This window comes from Syngnathus typhle, linkage group LG7, assembly GCF_033458585.1.
Source record: "Syngnathus typhle isolate RoL2023-S1 ecotype Sweden linkage group LG7, RoL_Styp_1.0, whole genome shotgun sequence".
NCBI lineage: Eukaryota > Metazoa > Chordata > Actinopteri > Syngnathiformes > Syngnathidae > Syngnathus > Syngnathus typhle.
In genome coordinates this window covers 2,046,953-2,066,752 of record NC_083744.1, presented here as the reverse complement: position 1 = coordinate 2,066,752, position 19,800 = coordinate 2,046,953, and the positions used below count along the sequence as shown (strand labels likewise).

General features: G+C 42.5%; 1 protein-coding gene across 8 annotated transcripts in view; it reads left to right on the top strand.

The window, feature by feature from the left end:
• adat1 (adenosine deaminase tRNA specific 1) overlaps positions 1-19,486 on the top strand; it is a 49,390-nt gene extending 29,904 nt beyond the window's left edge. For 3 of the 8 annotated variants that reach the window (XM_061284296.1, XM_061284298.1, XM_061284297.1), the window contains 6 exons: positions 305-435; positions 6,924-7,590; positions 9,202-9,347; positions 16,441-16,540; positions 16,720-16,806; positions 18,714-19,486. In XM_061284296.1, the coding sequence (XP_061140280.1) occupies positions 305-435; positions 6,924-7,590; positions 9,202-9,347; positions 16,441-16,540; positions 16,720-16,806; positions 18,714-18,846 (1,264 nt within the window). In that variant the 3' untranslated portion in view covers positions 18,847-19,486. The other 5 variants (XR_009715048.1, XM_061284301.1, XM_061284299.1 and 2 more) reach the window with 5 other exon arrangements.
• The last annotated feature ends 314 nt before the right edge of the window (positions 19,487-19,800 follow it).

Here is a 19,800-nt window from a genome sequence, read left to right as displayed (position 1 = left end):
GAAGCGAACGTTCGCTCCATGTTTGCGTTTGTTTAGAAAACTCTCGTGGCGTGCGGCACACGTGCTGCTGACGTATGACGTAGCCCGCGTCCTAATAGATTAAGGAAAATATCGGCTCGCAGATCGGCTGCATTTTCCGATACCCGATCCATCTATTTTGTTGATATCGGGGCCGATATCCGATCCAGATATCGGATCGGTGCATCTCTAGTTTTAGCTTTGTTTGCTGCCATACCTTTCCAGACCTTCACCTATCAGTGATATGTGTTCATTGAGGGTAAGGTTTTTGTATCTATATTTGTAGGTATCTAACCCAGGAGTTGCAAAGAGCTGTGAGTGGAAGGGGAAGCGCTGTGTTTTGTCAGACATTGCATCAAGGGAAATGGAGACTTCACCCAGGAATTTCTTTCCTCTTCTTTTCCAGTCATACGCCATGTAAGTTTCAGCTTGACTGTGTGAAAGGGTTGACTTCAAAATTTTTAAAACAGAATATAGTTTGTGTGACGGAATGTGTTTTTTTCTGTTTGTGATTATTTTGGTTTACCGTATTTTTCGCACTATTAGGTGCACTTAAAAACTTAAGTCACTGAATATCTATTGTACCCGCAAGGCTATTTCATTTTAAAATAGGCTGTTCCGTTAATGTTTTCGAGTACGTTTACGGATCAATATCCAACGGAATCATAAATAAGCAGCACCGATGTGTTAAATTAGTCTTTAATCAGTTCCGTTCACTTTTATGGGAGAGAGTTTGAGAAATGTGATTGTTTACAGGGGGCCGCCATGACACTTTGCTGAGGCTCATGGGAGTCTGCGAGCTGAGGCTCATGGGAGTTTGCGGGTGGCTAATGCTATAACGATAGCTGCTATACGCACGAGGCGATTTCATTTCAAAATAGGCTGCTCCGTTAATGTTCAGAGTAAATTTACGGATCAATATGGTAGGGAAACATAAGTAAGCAGTACCAATGTGTTAGATCAAACTTTAGTCGGTTCCAATCACTTTTATAGGAGATACTTTGAGAAACGCGATTGTTTACTGAGGGCTCATTGGTTATTGGCTAGTGGATGGATACCGCAACCCTAGTCAACCTCAGTTTGTTGCAGTATAGCTTCTATTTTATCCGCCTTTTACTCCGGTGCGCCTTATATATGAAATCATTTCTAAAATAAAAAGTTCAATGAGGGTGCGCCTTATGATCCAGTGCGCAGAATGGAGCGAAAAATACGGTATTTGTTATTTGTTTTGTTTTGCTGATAGTATGACTGCTGTTTTCCCTTTCATATCATCATCTCTATTATTGTAACATTCTTTAGCATTTTCTTTTGAATATATGTAGTCATTTCCTCCACTGATACCCATGCCCAGTGACATTCACAAATGTTTGTGTTTCTCACACGCTTCACATAAAAAAAAAAAATGTTGTTGAAAGTACCATTGTATTAGATTTGTGAAACAAAATTTTAAATGGTGTGGATGTTTTGCCTAACTATGACTTACTAGGTAGAATACATCCAGGTTCATGGAGAATGAAGAAGAAATAGTGACGGATTTGGGGCTGATAGTTCATTTGATGGCATCATCGGGAATCCTGCCTTTAAATTCAGATTTAGAGTGTGATCCAGATGAGTTCCTCATCCTCTTCCCATGCACAACTGCAAAAATGCAAATTAGTACTATAATTCCAAAGATATTTTTCGAATTATGTCAGTCACACCTCTGCCAGATCTGCTGGTATTTGCTTTGACGATAATAAATGACTAAATTTACAATTTAAATGTTCACATAAATGTTTTAAACACTAGTAACTCCCACTCAGCACTCGCCTTTATCTCATTTACTGCCCCCTTGTGTTATATCATATCTTAAAATAAATGATATTGCTGCTATATGAGATTTGATTTTTCTCGTTTTGCCACCATACAGAAATTACTAAATAGAGAAAAGATTCATAGTTAGCATTTTAGTATCTTCAATTCTGTCTGTAATTCCATTATTCTATACATTCTAGATAATCTTTACTATCTAATATTCAAATGTACAGTGCCTTGCGAAAGTATTCGGCCCCCTTGAACCTTTCAACATTTCGCCACATATCTGGCTCTTTGAACTCTTGTTTTGTTAAATAAAGAGCCGTTTACCAAACCCACATCTTTCCTTGTACTTTGTTAACGCTACGATATAGTTACAGTGCCTTGCGAAAGTATTCGGCCCCCTTGAACCTTTCAACATTTCGCCACATTTCAGGCTTCAAACAAAGATATAAAATTGTAATTTTTTGTCAAGAATCAACAACAAGTGGGACACAATCGTGAAGTGGAACGAAATTGATTGGATAATTTAAACTAATTTAACAAATAAAAAACTGAAATATGGGGCGTGCAATATTATTCGGCCCCTTTACTTTCAGTGCAGCAAACTCACTCCAGAAGTTCAGTGAGGATCTTTGAATGATCCAATGTTGTTCTAAATGACTGATGATGATGATGAATAGAAAAAGATTTCCCAAGCTTTAAACATCTCAAGGAGCACTGTGCAAGCAATTATATTGAAATGGAAGGAGTATCAGACCGTCCCTCCCAATTTTCATCTCAAACAAGATGGATGGAGCCAAATACAGGACCATTGTCAGGTTTAATTCGATGACTGAATAACTATTAAGAGAAGAGCAACAGCAAACAAACCACAAGTGAGACAGAATATTAAGTCTTTTCTCGCGAGGAGTGCAGTACAGATAGCTTACAACAATCTCTACACACACTAAAATATCTGTATGCACTCCCGCTCTTTTTATTTGGATTTGCCCTACCCACAGTGTGAGACATAAGCCACTAAAGGGGAGGAGGAAAGCATGTGGGCTTTGTCTCGTAAGGTAAAATCACTAGGTGTTTACATACTGATAAGAACATCTGGGAAGAGGAGTTTGAGTGGACTGGATACAGAAGAAAAAACCTTTGACCTCTAGTTAAAACATAGCAAGGGAAGTTTTACGACATTGTGTAGGATGCAACAAGCTAAGTTATTTATTACTGGTTATATACATTCCAACCTAATCCTACGATAAAGATAGTTAGGAAAAACCCTGACTTTAATGGTCACTTGGAGGTTCATCTGGGGTGCAAGACAGTAATGAGGCATGTTGTCTAACAAAGTGGTCTTTGTTAGAAAGGAGATGTCTTCTCTTTGCTGAGTTGTCACTGAGTTGCCAGCTGCGTCCTGTCTGACCCAGCCATAATTTTCTCTTCTGTGATACATCATAAAAACAGCAAGGCTAAACAGCAAGCATATATTGCAGTAATATTGCGGTAAAGCATTGATTAGAGAACGCATGATAACATAGATATACATTTTTCTAACAACCATTCTGGAAGAAAACCTGTTGGAGTCTGCAAAAGACCTGAGACTGGGACGGAGATTTATCTTCCAACAGGACAATGATCCAAAACATAAAGCCAAATCTACAATGGAATGGTTCACAAATAGATGTATCCAGGTGTTAGAATGGCCAAGTCAAAGTGCAGACTTTAATCCAATCGAGAATCTGTGGAAAGAGCTGAAGACTGCTGTTCACAAACGCTCTCCATCCAACCTCACTGAGCTCGAGCTGTTTTGCAAGGAAGAATGGGCAAGAATTCCAGTCTCTCGATGTGCAAAACTCATACAGACATACCCCAAGCGACTTGCAGCTGTAATTGCAGCAAAAGGTGGCGCTACAAAGTATTAGCGCAAGGGGGCCGAATAATATTGCAGGCCCACTTTTCAGATTTTTATTTGTTAAAAAAGTTTAAATTACCGTAAATTCCGGACTATAAGCCGCAACTTTTTTCCAAAATTTTGAACCCTGCGGCTTATAGTCAGGTGCGGCTTATATAAGGATTTTTCGTGATTTTTGTGATGACTTGATCACTTTTATACACTGTGGTATCTTGAAGAAAAAAACAACAACAAAAATACTATTTTGAAACACTACTATGGCTGCTGCTTATTCTGGCTGTGTTGCTTGTGACTATTATGAGCTTTAGTAGGAATGCATGCTAGGTGACCTGCGTCAAAGGGCTCTAAACCCTATTAAACCCGCTAAACTATTGCTCGCCCCACTTTTCAGTTTTTTATTTGTTAAAAAAGTTTAAATTCTCCAATAAATTTCATTCCACTTCACCATTGTGTCCCACTTGTTGTTGATTCTTGACAAAAAAATAAACTTTTATATATTTCTGTTTGAAGCCTGAAATGTGGCGAAATGTTGAAAGGTTCAAGGGGGCCGAATACTTTCGCAAGGCACTGTAACTATATCGTAGCGTTAACAAAGTACAAGGAAAGATGTGGGTTTGGTAAACGGCTTTTTATTTAACAAAACAAGAGTTCAATGAGCCAACAACTTCTGAACTGTAACAATAAAAACATAGAGAAGTTGCTACACGAAATAAAATATATCAAATAACTATAACATAAATAGTTCACCGCCACACGGCCCCAAGCACCGGCGTCAACTTCCAGGCATGTGGCGGCGTGGATTTCCATCCCCGGAGGTGGCAAGGAGGTGGAAGAGAGCTCCATAGAATAGGACCGGGCGTGCGTAAGAGCCATGTCCAAGCCCCATCCACCGTCCCCCGACAGCCACCCGGCCGAGCGTCGAAGTCACTGAGGTAGTTAAAAAACTCCTCGGTGGCAAGGCCCCGGGGGAGGATGAGACCCGCCCAGGGCTCTGGATGTTGTGGGGCTGTCATGGCTGACACGCCTCTGCAACATTGCATGGACATCGCGGACAGTGCCTCTGGATTGGCAGACTGGGTTGGTGGTTCCCCTCTTTAAGAAGGAGGGTGTGTTCCAATTACAGGGGAATCACACTCCTCAGCCTCCCTGGTAAGGTCTATTCAGGGGTGCTGGAGAGGAGGGTCCGTCGGGAGGTCCAACCTCGGATTAAGGAGGAGCAGTGTGGCTTTTGTCCTGGCCGTGGAACAGTGGACCAGCTCTACACCCTCGGCAGGATCCTCGAGGGTGCATGGGAGTTCGCCCAACCAGTCCACATGTGTTTTGTGGACTTGGAGAAGGCGTTCGACCGTGTCCCTCGGGAGGTTCTGTGGAGAGTGCTTCGGAAGTACGGGGTGCGGAACCAACTGATAAGGGCAGTTTGGTCCCTGTGTCACCGATGCCAGAGTTTGGTCCGCATTTCTGGCAGTAAGTCGAATTCCTTCCCGGTGAGGGTTGGACTCCGCCAAGGCTGCCCTTATAATTTTTATGGACAGAATTTCTAGGCGCAGCCGAGGTGTTGAGGGGGTCCGGTTTGGGGACCTCAGCATCGCGTCTCTGCTTTTTGCAGACAACGTGGTGCTGTTGGCTTCTTCAGGCCGTGTTCTCAACCTCTCACTGGAGCGGTTCGCAGCCGAGTGTGAAGCGGTCGGAATGAGGGTCAGTACCTCCAAATCCAAGTCCATGGTCCTCGGTCAGAAAAGGGTGGAATGCCCTCTCCGGATCGGGAATGTAATGTCTGCCCCAAGTGGAGGAGTTCAAGTATCTTGGGGTCTTGTTCGCGAGTGAGGGGAGGATGGAGCACGAGATCGACAGGCGGATCGGTGCAGCGTCGGCAGTAATGCAGACTCTGTACCGGTCCGTCGTGGTAAAGAGAGAGCTGAGCCAAAAGCCAAAGCTCTCAATTTACCGTTCGATTTACGCTCCTACACTCACCTACGGTCATAAGCTATGGGTCGTGACCGAAAGAACGAGATCCCGGATACAAGCGGCCAAAATGAGTTTCCTCTGCAGGATGTCCGGGCTCTCCCTTAGAGATAGGGTGAGAAGCTCGGTCATCCGGGAGAGACTCGGAGTAGAGTCGCTACTTCTCCACGTTAAGAGTGGCCAGATGAGGTGGTTCGGTCATCTTAGACTTAGACTTAGACAGACTTTATTGTCATTTTGTAAACACACAGTGCACACAAAACGAAATTACGATGCATACGGCTCTCAACAAAGGAATGACATATCGGCTGGATAAAATGTGACATAGCTATATAAATATGAAATAAGATAAGATAAATAAGATAAATATAAAGTGCAGCAATGAAGGAAATCTCATCAGGATGCCTCCTGGACGCCTCCCTGGGGAGGTGTTCCGGGCATGTCCCACCGGTAGGAGACCCTAGGGACAACCCAGGACGCGCTGGAGAGACTATGTCTCTCAGCTGGCCTGGGAACGCCTTGGGATCCCCCGGGATGAGCTGGATAAAGTGGCTGGGGAGGTGGAAGTCTGGGAGTCCCTCCTAAAGCTGCTGCCCCCGCGACCCGAACCCGGATAAGCGGAAGAAGATGGATGGATGGATTTATATAAAAGTCTTGTACGGATATCCTCCCGCGGGGGCGCATCAGCGGGCCAGCATGCTGGAGCAGAGAGGAGCCTGACACGTTTACGCTTCATAAAAGGTTCATAAAAGTCTTGTGTGGCTATTGTAACAATATATTTACTCTTATTTAATTTTACTTATTTAAATAATGTTTCTGAAAATCAGTTTGACTTTAAAAGTTTTACAAAAATGTTTAAAAATACAAAAAAATGTTTAAAAAAAAAAACAGCGTGTAAAGCTACAAAGGAGGTTCATAAAAGTCTTGTGTGGATATGGTAACAATATATTTACTCTTGTTTATTTCTTTATTTTTTCATTTATTATAAATTAGAACGTTTCTGAAAGTCAGTTTGATTTTAAAATGTTAAATAAATTGTTCAAAAATACAAAAAAAGAGTTTAAATCTTTTGTGGATAGTGTAACAATGTATTTTCTCTACATCGCGGATCTTCACCTATCGCGGAAGGTCTTGGAACCAACTATCTGCAATAAACAAGGGATTACTGTATAAATTAAATTTAATATGCCATATAGACTTTAAAAATAGCGACCATCTCATCAGAATTTGAACTCTTGTTTACTAGGTGGTGATGCCTCTATCATCCATACGAATGGAAGGCAGCACCGAGCTTGCACATCTGACACAACTATGAAGAATGATCTGCAGACAGTAGGAGGAGGCCTGAAAAGAAAAGGGGAACATATTCCACGGCAAAACTCCAAGCGGTCCTTTCTAGAGGAAAGTGACCCTGAAGAGACAAAACAGGAGGATATTCAAGAATCAAAGCTGCTTTCTTCCTTGTCTTCATCCTCATCTACAAGTGATGATGAGCCTTTACAGAGCACATCTGCCAAAACAGAACTTGGTAGTATCTCACATGCTGCCACTTCAGAACAGCTGATTATGAAAACCAGTGCTCATTCAACTGTTAGCCCTATGATCTTCACCCTGTTGAAGTCAGAGGTTTATGATGTTCACAGAACAGGAGCCAAGTCTGTACTGGGTGGCCTTGCTGACCCTCTTCAACCAGGCATCAGATACCATAACACAGGATTACTGCGGGTCAAGCCTGGTCGAGGAGTGTCAACCCTGTCTCTTTCATGCAGTGATAAGCTAGCTCGCTGGGGAGTACTCGGCTTCCAGGGTGCCCTTCTTTTCCATTACTTGGAGGAAGCACTCTACTTTAGCACTGTAGTGGTAGGAAAATGCCCCTTTAGCCACGAGGTCATGCAAAGAGCTTTAATCACAAGGTGAGGCTTACTGCATGATAAAAATACCTGTCATTGTAGTTATTTTCTCAACAGCTTACAATAGACTCAATAGTTACCATGATTTACCGTTTTTTTCCTTGTATAATGCGCAAAATTTAACTAATTTATTGTCCTAAAATCTGGGGTGCACATTATACATGGGTACAAACATTTTTACATTTTTTTTTTTTTAATTTCTTTTAAAAAAATTTTTTTTTTAAGAAAGTCATGGTACAACAAAACCAACAACAGGACTGACCGACAAAGACGTGGAACAAAAAGACAGGGTGACATTACCAAAGACAGGAACAGAAACCAAACAGACATCATGACAGTAACACATGCAATGATCCGACGGTGAGCGAGGCGCAGACAGGACTTAAATACAAAACACGTTATATTGATTGAGGTGACACAGGAAGAGAGGGGCGACGCGAACAGAAACTATGGCAACCTAGACACATAGCAAAACTGGGGACGAGACATGACAAATCTCCCTCGAAATAAAACTTGAAATCACCTTTCTTCTTGTTTGTTGTCAATCGCGCATCGCATTCAGCCATCCTGCCCAACACACTTACGCAGTAAAATTCATAATTGATGACACATCGTTTGATGCGATGGTGCAATCCTTGATGGTGTGTTATTGTCAAATATTGTTTGTTTTTAAATCTCCATCGCGGACCGGACGTCATACAGAGGCAGTATGACTGCGCATGCGCACTATGGATCCGATGCGCAGAACGGATGCACAAGACACGTCAGCTATATAAAGAGCGAGAGTTGTTTTCTTCCTATTATTTTCAATTCACAGTTTAATTAGCAGTTTCAATCAGCAAATAACAAAATGCGTATTACAGGTAATATTTTATTTCACAACACTTTGCCTTGTTCCTTTCGTCTCTGCTGTTCACTTCAAACACGCTCCATACGACCGCAATGCTCTCGTATCAGACGCTTGCTCGATCACCTGCTCGTTTGCTGTCACAATGTACCCTACACAAATCCGAAACATTTGTTGCGGCTCCGAGTCACGACGAGGGGCAAGTTTTGGTTTCCAAGGGTGTTTTTATTCCTCTTCAACGTCTCTCCCATACAGAGCCGCCTTTTTCACATGTCCGCACGCCACTTTCCTCTCTTTTCATCTGATCGCGGTGGTGCCTTTACGGGCAGTCGGAGAAATCAACGCCAACAAAAAAAATTACATCCAGCCTAGTTAAGACCATACCAAAGACTATAAAAATGGGACCCATTGCCTCCCTGCGTGTGTGACGATCATTGGGACTTGAAGAAAAAAAAATTGGGTGCGTATTATACATGGGTACAGGCTTTTTTCCAGCATCAACATGCCATTTTTAGGGTGCGTATTATACATGGGGGCGCATTATACACGGAAAAAAAAATTTATTATTTTTTTATCATACGTAGTAGACATGATGGACTATTCTCTGCATTTTTTAAGCACGCTTCACCTGTTCAAATACTGGTTTCAGTGTAGAATTGATGTTTTATTTATTGATATTGATGTTTCTGTTCACAGTAATGTTCACGACGTATACAGTCTTGATAGTGTTGAGAGCTCTTGTTCTGCGTTTTTCCTGTTCTATTCAGATGCTCCCATATATCAGATCTCCCTGCTGGTTTCTCACTGTCTCAACCAGTTTTTCTCCAGTCAAATTTGGAGTTTCCCTTCAGCCGTCCCCAGACCGAGCTCCGACACAAGGCTGGACAAGGATGCATCACACCCTGTGGGGCAGGTAGCGTAATCAAGGAATCATATGAGGTGTGTTTGAAAGGTTCCTAGAGTTGTACAGTGATCCCTCGCCACTTCGTGCATAACTTTTTGCGAATGTGCTACTTCGCGGGCTTTTAAGTGACGAGAAAACGATGTTTAAATACACGCTGATAGCGCGGGCGTGCCTGCCTCTGAGCAATGTGCGTTACTGCAGACAAGCGCGGGAAGAGTGCGAGCCAGCCTGTCAGTGACTGTTTATTTAGGAAATGCAAAAAGAGGAAAAGGGGAAAAGGGAGGCTAGAATGGTAGCAGAGCGGACTGATGAGCCGGTCAGCGAGCCTGCATCATGGGTTGTGATGATCTCTTTACACATCGGATTAGGCAAAAGGGAATCAGGTGGAAGGCATGCGTCTGTCAAGGCAGACAGACAACCAGCCAGGCAGGGAAAGGGGAAAATGGAAGCTAGAATGCCAGTAGAGTGGGTGCACAAGGCAACTGATGAGTCAGCAAGTTCGCATAGTGCGTTGTGGCGGCATCTCGTTACACAGCGGATCAGGCAAACCGCGTGTCAAAGCTGACGAAATGGCGTGAACTGACTGACCCGCGACGAACGGCATCTATACTCTAATCAGCAGGTAACACTGAACAGGTATTGCGTGCCTCTGTGCAATGTGCTGAGTGCGATTCCTCTGTAGTTGAAACACACCCTACGGTCCCCCTTCTTAATAAGGGTGACCACTGTCAGTCCAGAGGTACTGTCCCCAATTTCCACGCGATGTTGTAGAGGTGTGTCAACAAGGATAGCTCCACAACATCCAGAACCATTAGGAACTCCACCCTTGGAGCCTTGCCCACCTCAGAGCCCCCAGGGTCTGCTTCCTCAAAGCATGTCGTTGGAACTGTTCAACTCTTCAAAGTACTCTTCCCACCGATTTACAAAGTCCCAAGTCCAGGTCAGCAGCACCCCATCTCCAGTATTCAGTGTTAATTAGGGGTGTAACGATTCATCGATACACATCGATTAATCGATATAATGCTCGACGATTTATTGGCATCGATGCTAAACGTAAACATCGATTTATATCGCCGTGTTTGACCTTGGACATTAGACGCGACTTTATTTTGAAATAAGATAAGAGGAACTTTATTAATCTCACGTGTGAGAAACTGCATGTAACAACAGCCCGATTTACAGGAAGGTACAAGTAGGGGGATAAAGGTGCAAAAAGAGACTTCTGGACCGTAGTCCTCCGGCATAAAAAATAGAATACAATATAAAAAGAAAAATATGGAAAAATAACAGCAATCCAGTTCATTGTTGCTTGCTTCCTCTTTCCGGGAGCAGTGCGCGCGTGTTGTGAGCAGAGCAGGCACGTGAAGGGGGAGTCGACAACTAGTACGCGGCTCCTGGGCTGGTGCTATGGCTAGTGTCCAAAAAGATGAGGAAATTTGCTCCCCTTTAGGCTTCAAGTCATTCGTTTGGAAGCCCTTTGGACTCCAAAGAAAAGATGGCTCAACGGACAAGACACGTGCAGTTTGTAAATCCTGCCATGCGGCGATCAAATATTCAGGGAGCACAAATCTCGCCGCGCATTTAAAGAAAAAAACACGACCTCAAATTGTTAAAATAAGCACTTTGTATACTACAATACTCTTGTAATTTCCTAAATAAAGAGTTTGCAGTACCTTGTTGATTTTGCCTATGAATTGTTATAAATCAGGATATTGTTCTATATTTCTTATTAAAAAAAAAAAAAAAAAAAATCGATCGTAGAGCACTATATCGCGATGTATCGTGAATGCATCGCAGCAGGCTTTAAGATATCGGCAAATATCGTATCGTGAGGCTTTGTATCGATATGATATCGTATCGTGACAAAACCCGCGATTTACACCCCTAGTGTTAATGGTGCACTGCTTCCTCCTCCTGAGACGCCGGATAGTGGACCAGAATTTCCTCAAAGCTGTCCGGAAGTCATTTTCCATGGCCTCACTGAACCCTTCCCATGCCCGAGTTTTTGCCTCAACAGAAGTTGCATTCCACTTAGACATCAAGTACCCCTCGGCTGCCTCCGGAGTCCCACAGGCCAAAAAGGCCCCTTAGGACGCTTTCTTCAGCTGGACAGCATCCCTTACCACCGGTGTCCTCCAGCGGGTTTGGGGGTTGCCACCATGACAGGCACCTACAACCTTACAGCTACAGCTCCGATCGTCCGAATCAACAATGAAGGCACGCTTCCCCCAGAAGTAACACTCTCCAGCACTTCTTCTGAGGACTCCAAAAGGTGTGGGCACTCTGAACTGCTGTTTGGTGCACAAACATAAATACCGTAAATTCCGTACTATTAGCCGCACCGGATTATAAACCGCACCAGCTAAAATTGGGGGATATTTTAGTTTTTTTCTTATATAAGCCGCACCGGACTATAAGCCGCACGTGCACACGCGTTTTTTTACAAAGAAAGACCGTTCACAGAAAGCCTTTTTAAAGTTTTAATAACATACTTTAACATGTCTTTCTAAACATTGCCTGTGACGCAGCAGTAGTACCGCAGCAACACGGAAGTGTGCACGCGAGTTATTAACAAAGAAAGACTGGACACAGAAAGCTTTTTTAAAGATTTAATAACATACCTTAACATTTCTTTCCAACGCGAGTTATTAACAAAGAAAGACTGGACACAGAAAGATTTTTTAAAGTTTTAATAACATACCTTAACATTTCTTTCCAAACACTGCCCGTGCCGCGGCAGTAATACCTTAGCAACACGGAAGTAACACAAGACTAATAGGGCTGGATTAAAAAAAACATACCCGGTAAAAGTCACTGAGACGCGGCAGTAACACAGCAGCAACACGGTAGTACAGCACCAACAGGGCTTGTTAAAAAACGTACCAGTAAAAGTAAAAAAAGAGCTTCATGGTCTTCATCTTCCTCCTGTGCACTGAAATCATCGAAGTCTTCCTCCTCAGCGTCCGATTGGAATAGCGTTAGATATCCTTCGCCTCACACTTTCTCAGTCTCTCGTTCGTCGTCGCTTTTATGCATTTCTTCGAGTGTGATGAGGGTATGTTCATGGTAATTTTATTCATGCACGAAGCGCTAAATTACATTACATTACAACTAGCGAGCGACACGTATAGCTCCAGAGTAGACGGGCCAACGAAATAAAGAAAAGGGTGACGCAACCGTCAAACTAGCACGTATTCTTCGGCGCATTATCTCTTCTTCGTCTGTCTCGCTCTTGCTTCCTGGTAGAGCGCCCCGGAGGCCGTAAAAATCCATAAATACGCTGCGCCGCCATTTAAGCTCTATTTCCCTCTTTGACAGCCAAATCGATTGCTTTTAACTTAAAAGCTGCATCAAATGACTTTCTTAGTGTTTTCTCCATGATGAGGGTGTGTGCGTGAATCGCAAAACTTTCAAAACACAAACTAGCATGTCTCTTCCGCGCATTATCTCTTCTTCGTCTGTCTCGCTCTTGCTTCCTGCTAGAGCGCCCCCTGGAGGCCGTAAAAATCCATAAATTCGCCGCGCCGCCATTTAGTAATAATAATAATACATTTTATTTGTATAGCACCTTTCATACAAGAAATGCAGCTCAAAGCGCTTTACAACAATGAAAGAAAAACATGAATACATAAAAACAAAACATATAAGATAATAAAGTGAGTTTAAAATAGGAGCACGCTTTAATAAAATAAAGAATATATCATTAAGAAAAGGTAAAAAATAAAATAAAGATAGAGATAAAATTAGGCTTAAAATGAAATTTACAAAACGGAATTAGTTAAATGCTCGGGTAAAGAAATGAGTTTTAAGTTTTGTTTTGAAAATATCTACCGTCCTGGCCTCCCTGATACCTATTGGCAGTGTGTTCCATAATTTGGGGGCGTAATTAACAAAGGCTGCATCACCGATCTTCTTTCTGCTGTTGCTGGGAGACTCCAATAAACCAGCAGCAGATGATCGCAGGGTTCTTGGAGGTATATAGCTAACAAGAGAGCCTCGGGGTTCAAAGTAACCTTCTGAATAAAATACATTAAAAGTTCACGTTCAACTTGTTTTTGGTGAGCAAAATGTCAGCGGAATTTAATTTAAATGCTGATTGATTGGGTTTTATTACAATGCAGATGGGCCAAACAGCGCCACTGCTTTGTGTAATATCTGAGTCACATGGCAGAGTAAGAGAAAGGGTTTAGAGCCCTTTGACGCAGGTCACCTAGCGTGCATTCCTACTAAAGCTCATAATAGTCACAAGCAACATAGCCAGAATAAGCAGCAGCCATAGTAGTGTTTCAAAATAGTATTTTTGTGTTTGTTTTTTTCTTCAAGATGCCGCAGTGTATAAAAGTGATCAAGTCATCACAAAAATCACGAAAAAATCCTCATATAAGCCGCACCTGACTATAAGCCGCAGGGTTCAAAATTTTGGAAAAAAGTCGCGGCTTATAGTCCGGAATTTACGGTAACAGTCAAAACCTGTCCACCCACCTGGAGGCGAAGGGAGGCTACCCTCTTGTTCACCGGGGTGAACCCCAATGTACAGGTGCCTAGCTGTGGAGCAATAAGTATGCCCACACCTGCCAAACCTGCTCAGCGCCTCTCACCGAGGGCAACTCCAGAGGGGGAAGAGAGTTTAACCGTTCTCAAGAGGACTGGTACCAGAACCCACACTGTGTGTGGAGGCAAGTCTGACTACTACATTTGAATATTAGATAGTAAAGAATATCTAGAATGTATAGAATAATGGAATTACAGACAGAATTGAAGATACTAAAATGCTAACTATGAATATTTTCTCTACTTAGTAATTGCTGTATGGTGGCAAAACGAGAAAAATCAAATCTCATATAGCAGCAATATCAATAATTTGAAGGCACTGTATTAGGGGTGTAACGATTCATCGATACACATCGATTAATCGATATAATGCTCTACGATTTGTTGGCATCGATGCTAAACGTAAACATTAGGGGTGTAAATCGCGGGTTTTGTCACGATACGATATCATATCGATACAAAGAACTACGATACGATATTTGCCGATATCTTAAAGCCTGCTGCGATTCATTCACGATATATCACGATATAGTGCTCTACGATCGATTTTTTTTTTTAAATAAAAAATATAGAACAATATCCTGATTTATAACAATTCATACGCAAAATCAACAAGGTACTGCAAACTCTTTATTTAGGAAATTACAAGAGTATTGTAGTATACAAAGTGCTTATTTTAACACTGAACTTTGATGTCGTGTTGTTTCTTTAAATGTGCGGCGAGATTTGTGCTCCCTGAATATTTGATCACCGCATGGCAGGATTTACTAACTGCACGTGTCTTGTCCGTTGAGCCATCTTTTCTTTGGAATCCAAAGTGCTTCCAAACGAATGACTTGAAGCCTAAAGGGGAGCAAATTTCCTCGTCTTTTTGGACACTAGCCATAGCACCAGCCCAGGAGCCGCGTACTAGTTGTTGACTCCCCTTTCACGTGCCTGCTCTGCTCACAACACAACGCCGTGCGCAGTGCTCCCGGAAAGAGGAAGCAAGCAACAATGAACTAGATTTCAAAATAAAGTCGCGTCTAATGTCCGAGGTCAAACACGGCGATATAAATCGATGTTTACGTTTAGCATCGATGCCAATAAATCGTAGAGCATTATATCGATTAATCGATGTGTATTAATGAATCGTTTCACCCCTAGTAAACATCGATCTATATCGCCCGTTTTTTACCTCGGACATTAGACGCGACTTTATTTTGAAATCCAGTTCATTGTTGCTTGCTTCCTTTTTCCGGGAGCAGTGCACGGCGTGTTGTGTTGTAAGCAGAGCAGGCACGTGAAAGGGGAGCCGACAACTACGCGGCTCCTGGGCTGGTGCTATGGCTAGTGTCCAAGAAGACGAGGAAATTCGTTCCCCTTTGGGCTTCAAGTCATTCGTTTGGAAGCACTTTGTAATTTCCTAAATAAAGTACAGCACCTTGTTGATTTTGCGTACAAATTGTTATAAATCAGGATATTGTTCTATACCGATCGTAGAGCATTATATCGTGATGTATCGTGAATGAATCACAGCAGGCTTTAAGATATCGGCAAATATCGTATCGTGGTTCTTTGTATCGATACGATATCGTATCGTGACCATACCTGCGATTTACACCCCTACACTGTATGTCTTGTTGGAACTTTTTTGTCTCGCACACCAGCTTGGGCCATAGAAGTGACATTCCACATCCCTAGAGCCAGCTTTTGTAGCCGGGTATCGGACAGCTAAGGCCCCCGCCTTTGGCCGCCACCCAGCTCACTGTGCACCTGACCTCTTTGGCCCCTCCTACAGGTGGTGAGCTCATGGGAAGGGTGATCTACGATGCCTTTTTGTGCTATGCCCAGCCGGGCCCCATGGGTGAAGGCCCGGCCAGCAGATGCTCGCCTTTGAGCCCCACCTCCAGGCCTGACTCCAGAGGGGGCAATTGAGTCCAATTTTCTCTTATAAGGGATCTGAGTTCTTAACCTATGAATGACAGTATCTCATACAAAGAAAAGTCTGCTTGTGTGTGTGTGTGCGTGCGTGCGTGCGTGTGTGTGTGTGTGTGTGTGTGTGTGTGTGTGTGTGTATGTGCGTGTATGTTAGTTGGTTAGTTGAGCACATATGGCAAACTCCACTCCATGCCTTCCAATACTTTTACTTTAAGAAAACACAAAATTTACACTTGAAGATGTATTGATTACTCCTGAAGTTACATTTGTAGTAGTTCATTGTGTTATCTGTTGGTCTACACTTAATGGCACTGTTGAGTCAAAAATGTTTTACAAATTATCGTCTTGACCAATTTTCATGGAAAAATAATAACAAAATGTTAAAGTACTTCCTTAGTATTAGTTATTTGTTTATAAAGTTGCTCTAAAACTGGCAGTTCAAAACTATGTAAATTCATGCTATGATGAACATTTTTGTATATTATCAAAAGTCAGAATTTTGATATTGTGATGACACTACTTGTCCAACAGTGCTGCAAATAAGATCACTCAAATGAAACAGAAACTGGTGTTTTGACTACCTTTGATAATCCAAGCACATTCATAATCATTTGCATTTTATGCATTTCAGCTGTCAGTTGGTGTAAAGTGCTTGTGCAGCCGCTTGATGTCACTGCTAACGGCTTCAAACAAGGAGTTGTCAAGAAGGCACTGGGTACAGCTAAAGCTAGGTAGTCATACAGTACTCTCATACAAGAAAAATATATTTTTTAAAATTTTTGTCCCCATTTGTCTCTCGTTCTCTCTCTGTCTGTCTGTCTGTCTGTCTGTCTGTCTGTCTGTCTGTCTGTCTGTCTGTCTGTCTGTCTCTCTCGCTCTCTCGCTCTCTCTCCCTCACCTCGCACACTAGGTCTGCCCTGTGTAAACTTGAACTTTTCCATTCATTCCTGTCGCTGGTGAGGTCCACTGACGCTTCGGCACTTCCTGACTCTCTCAGGTACTATATACTCTTTATATGATGTATATGTATCTGTGTGTGTGTGTGTGTGTGTGTGTGTGCGTGTGCGTGGGTGTGTGTGTGTATTTACACATACACTACCGTTCAAAAGTTTGGGGTCACAAAATTGTTTGAGTGACCCCAAACTTTTGAACGGTAGTGTAAATATTATTATAATAAAATATTATGAATTAAATATTATAAATTATATCTTATATTTGTATAAGATTAAATATAATCTATGAATATAAGTATACATATATTATAACATTTTTTACACAGAAGATTATATATATAATCTATAAATAATTATCTAAATAAATATATACACTACCGTTCAAAAGTTTGGGGTCACAAAATTGTTTGGGTGACCCCAAACTTTTGAACGGTAGTGTATATACAGGACTATCTCAGAAAATTGGAATATTGTGATAAAGTTATTTATTTTCTGTAATGCAATTAAAAAAATATGTCATATGTCACACCCCCTCCGTGAGTCATCACCTTACCGTGGTGGAGGGGTTTGCGTGTCCCAATGATCCTAGGAGGCATGTTGTCTGGGGCAAAACATATATGGACTCAGATTTCCCTAACCCCCTTTGGAGCCAGGCCTGGAGGTGGGGCTCGAAAGCGAGCGTCTGGTGGTCGGGCCTTTGCCCATGGGGCCCGGCCGGGCACAGCCCAAAAAGGAAACGTTGGTCCCCCTTTCCATGGGCTCACCACCTGTGGGAGGGGCCAAAGGGGTCGGGTGCATTGTGAGCTGGGCGGCGGCCAAAGGCAGGACCTTGGCGGTCCAATCTCCGGCTGCAGAAGCCTGCTCTTGGGACATGGAATGTCACCTCTCTGGCTGGAAAGAAGCCCGAACTGGTGTGCGAGGCAGAAAAGTTCCGACTAGACATAGTCGGACTTGCCTCCACACACAGTTTGGGTTCCGGTACTAGCCCTCTCGAGAGGGGCTGGACTCTCCTCCACTCTGGAGTTGCTCATTGTGAGAGGCGTCGAGCAGGTGTGGGCATACTTATTGCCCCCCAGCTGGGCGCCTGCACATTGGGGTTCACCCCAGTGACCGAGAGGGTAGCCTCCCTCCGCCTTCGGGTGGGGGGACGGGTCCTGACTGTTGTTTGTGTCTATGCACCAAACGGCAGCTCAGAGTACGCACCCTTCTTGGAGTCCCTGGAGGAAGTGCTGGAGGGCGCTCCTTCTGGGGACTCCATTGTTCTACTGGGTGACTTCAATGCTCACATGGGCAATAACAGGGAGACCTGGAAGGCCGATTGGGAGGAATGGCCCCCCCCGATCTAAACCCGAGCGGTATTCTATTATTGGAATTCTGTGCTCGACACCGATTGTCAATACTGATCACCATGTTCAAGCATAAGGGTGTCCATGTGTGCACATGACACCAGGACACCCTAGGCCGCAGTTCAATGATCGACTTCCCACCTCCGGCAGCGCTTTTCCCACGTCCCAGAGGAGGCGGGGGAGATTAAGTCCAATTTTTTTAATCATTTATCTAGCCAAATTATGTCAAATGTAGCTGAGAGTCCCAAAATAGACATACAGATGCAAATATATAGTCTGTATAGGTTATCCTCCTTTAGTGCAAAATAAAATAATATTCCACCAAACCAGTGGTTCCCTTCTTGGTTATAATGGTGGTCCCTTGGACAAAACCAGTTGAAACCCCCTACTCTATGCAATGCCGATTATCACCACTTTTAGGACTGATAGCAGTATTCTCGCCTGACATTTAATGATTTCTCAGTCAAATAGCTGGATGTTTTAAATTGCACAGCTTTAACAGAGGTCAGTGCCCTATTAAATATTGTTCAATTGTTTTCTTTCATAAAATAAACTAATCCAAATACAGAGAGGTGAATGAGAATGATATGATTGTATGTCTGCAGGAGAACAGATCTACACACTTACTTGGACTACAAGGAGGCATCTGACACCTACCAACTGGCTTGGCAACTACTTCGCAAGCAGGCTTTTCCTATTTGGCCACGCAGTAACAGAGACCTCCTGCTCTTCAAATGAAACCCAAAATAATTCCATTAATGTTTTTGGGGTAACAAACTTATCTTAGATTTGAGTTTGGGATTGTGTTCATTTTCCCCTCAGAACAATGTTTATTTTCCTTGCTAATATCATATACACAGCTGGATACACTGGAGTGTCATAGGAAAGTCATTACCCTACTACAGTAATCCTCGTTTATTGCGGATAATTGGTTCCAAAAACCACCCGCGGTAAGTGAAATCCGCAAAGTATGGTCTCCAACAAGAAGTACTGGTCAGGCTAACGAGTTAGCGGAAAGATAGTAATTCGCGATAGTGCTAACACGCGAAAACGGACTTCTAAAGAAATGTAAACGAACATTTGGAGCAACACTACATTGTCGTAAAGGTTAGATACGTTTCCTCAATTTTGAAGTTTTGTTTTGACTTTTAAATGTTTTTTTTTAATTTTGAAAAAACATCTGTGATGTAGTGAAGCCGCGATAAACGAAACGCGAAGTAGCGAGGGATCACTGTATATACGTACATGTGTCAACTCCCTTCTAATCAGAAGAAAGGTTACGCAACCATAATAGGCTGGTGACTTCAAATCATTTGCAAAGATCTTCTTCGGTATGAGAGTAACTTAGGGTCAAACAAATAAATGTATCCTGATACCGTGAGATCACAATTTGTATTAGAAATAGGAGGTTTTGAAAAGTGCCGTCAATTCACCAAAAAGAGCCCATTTCTATGTTTCTGTTCTCACCTAAATGATGAATTTATTGTTAATAATATATATTTGGGGGTCAAGGAATTATTTTGATATTTTATCCTACAGATCATTTGGTGATATCTTACATATCATTTATTCTACATATAAGAAAATATGTCAATTGTTTTTATTTTATGTCAATATTAATTTTGGAAATTTCAATGATATTGCTATTAATTGGTATTTACTGTTTTCAATCCGAATCAGCTTTATTGACCA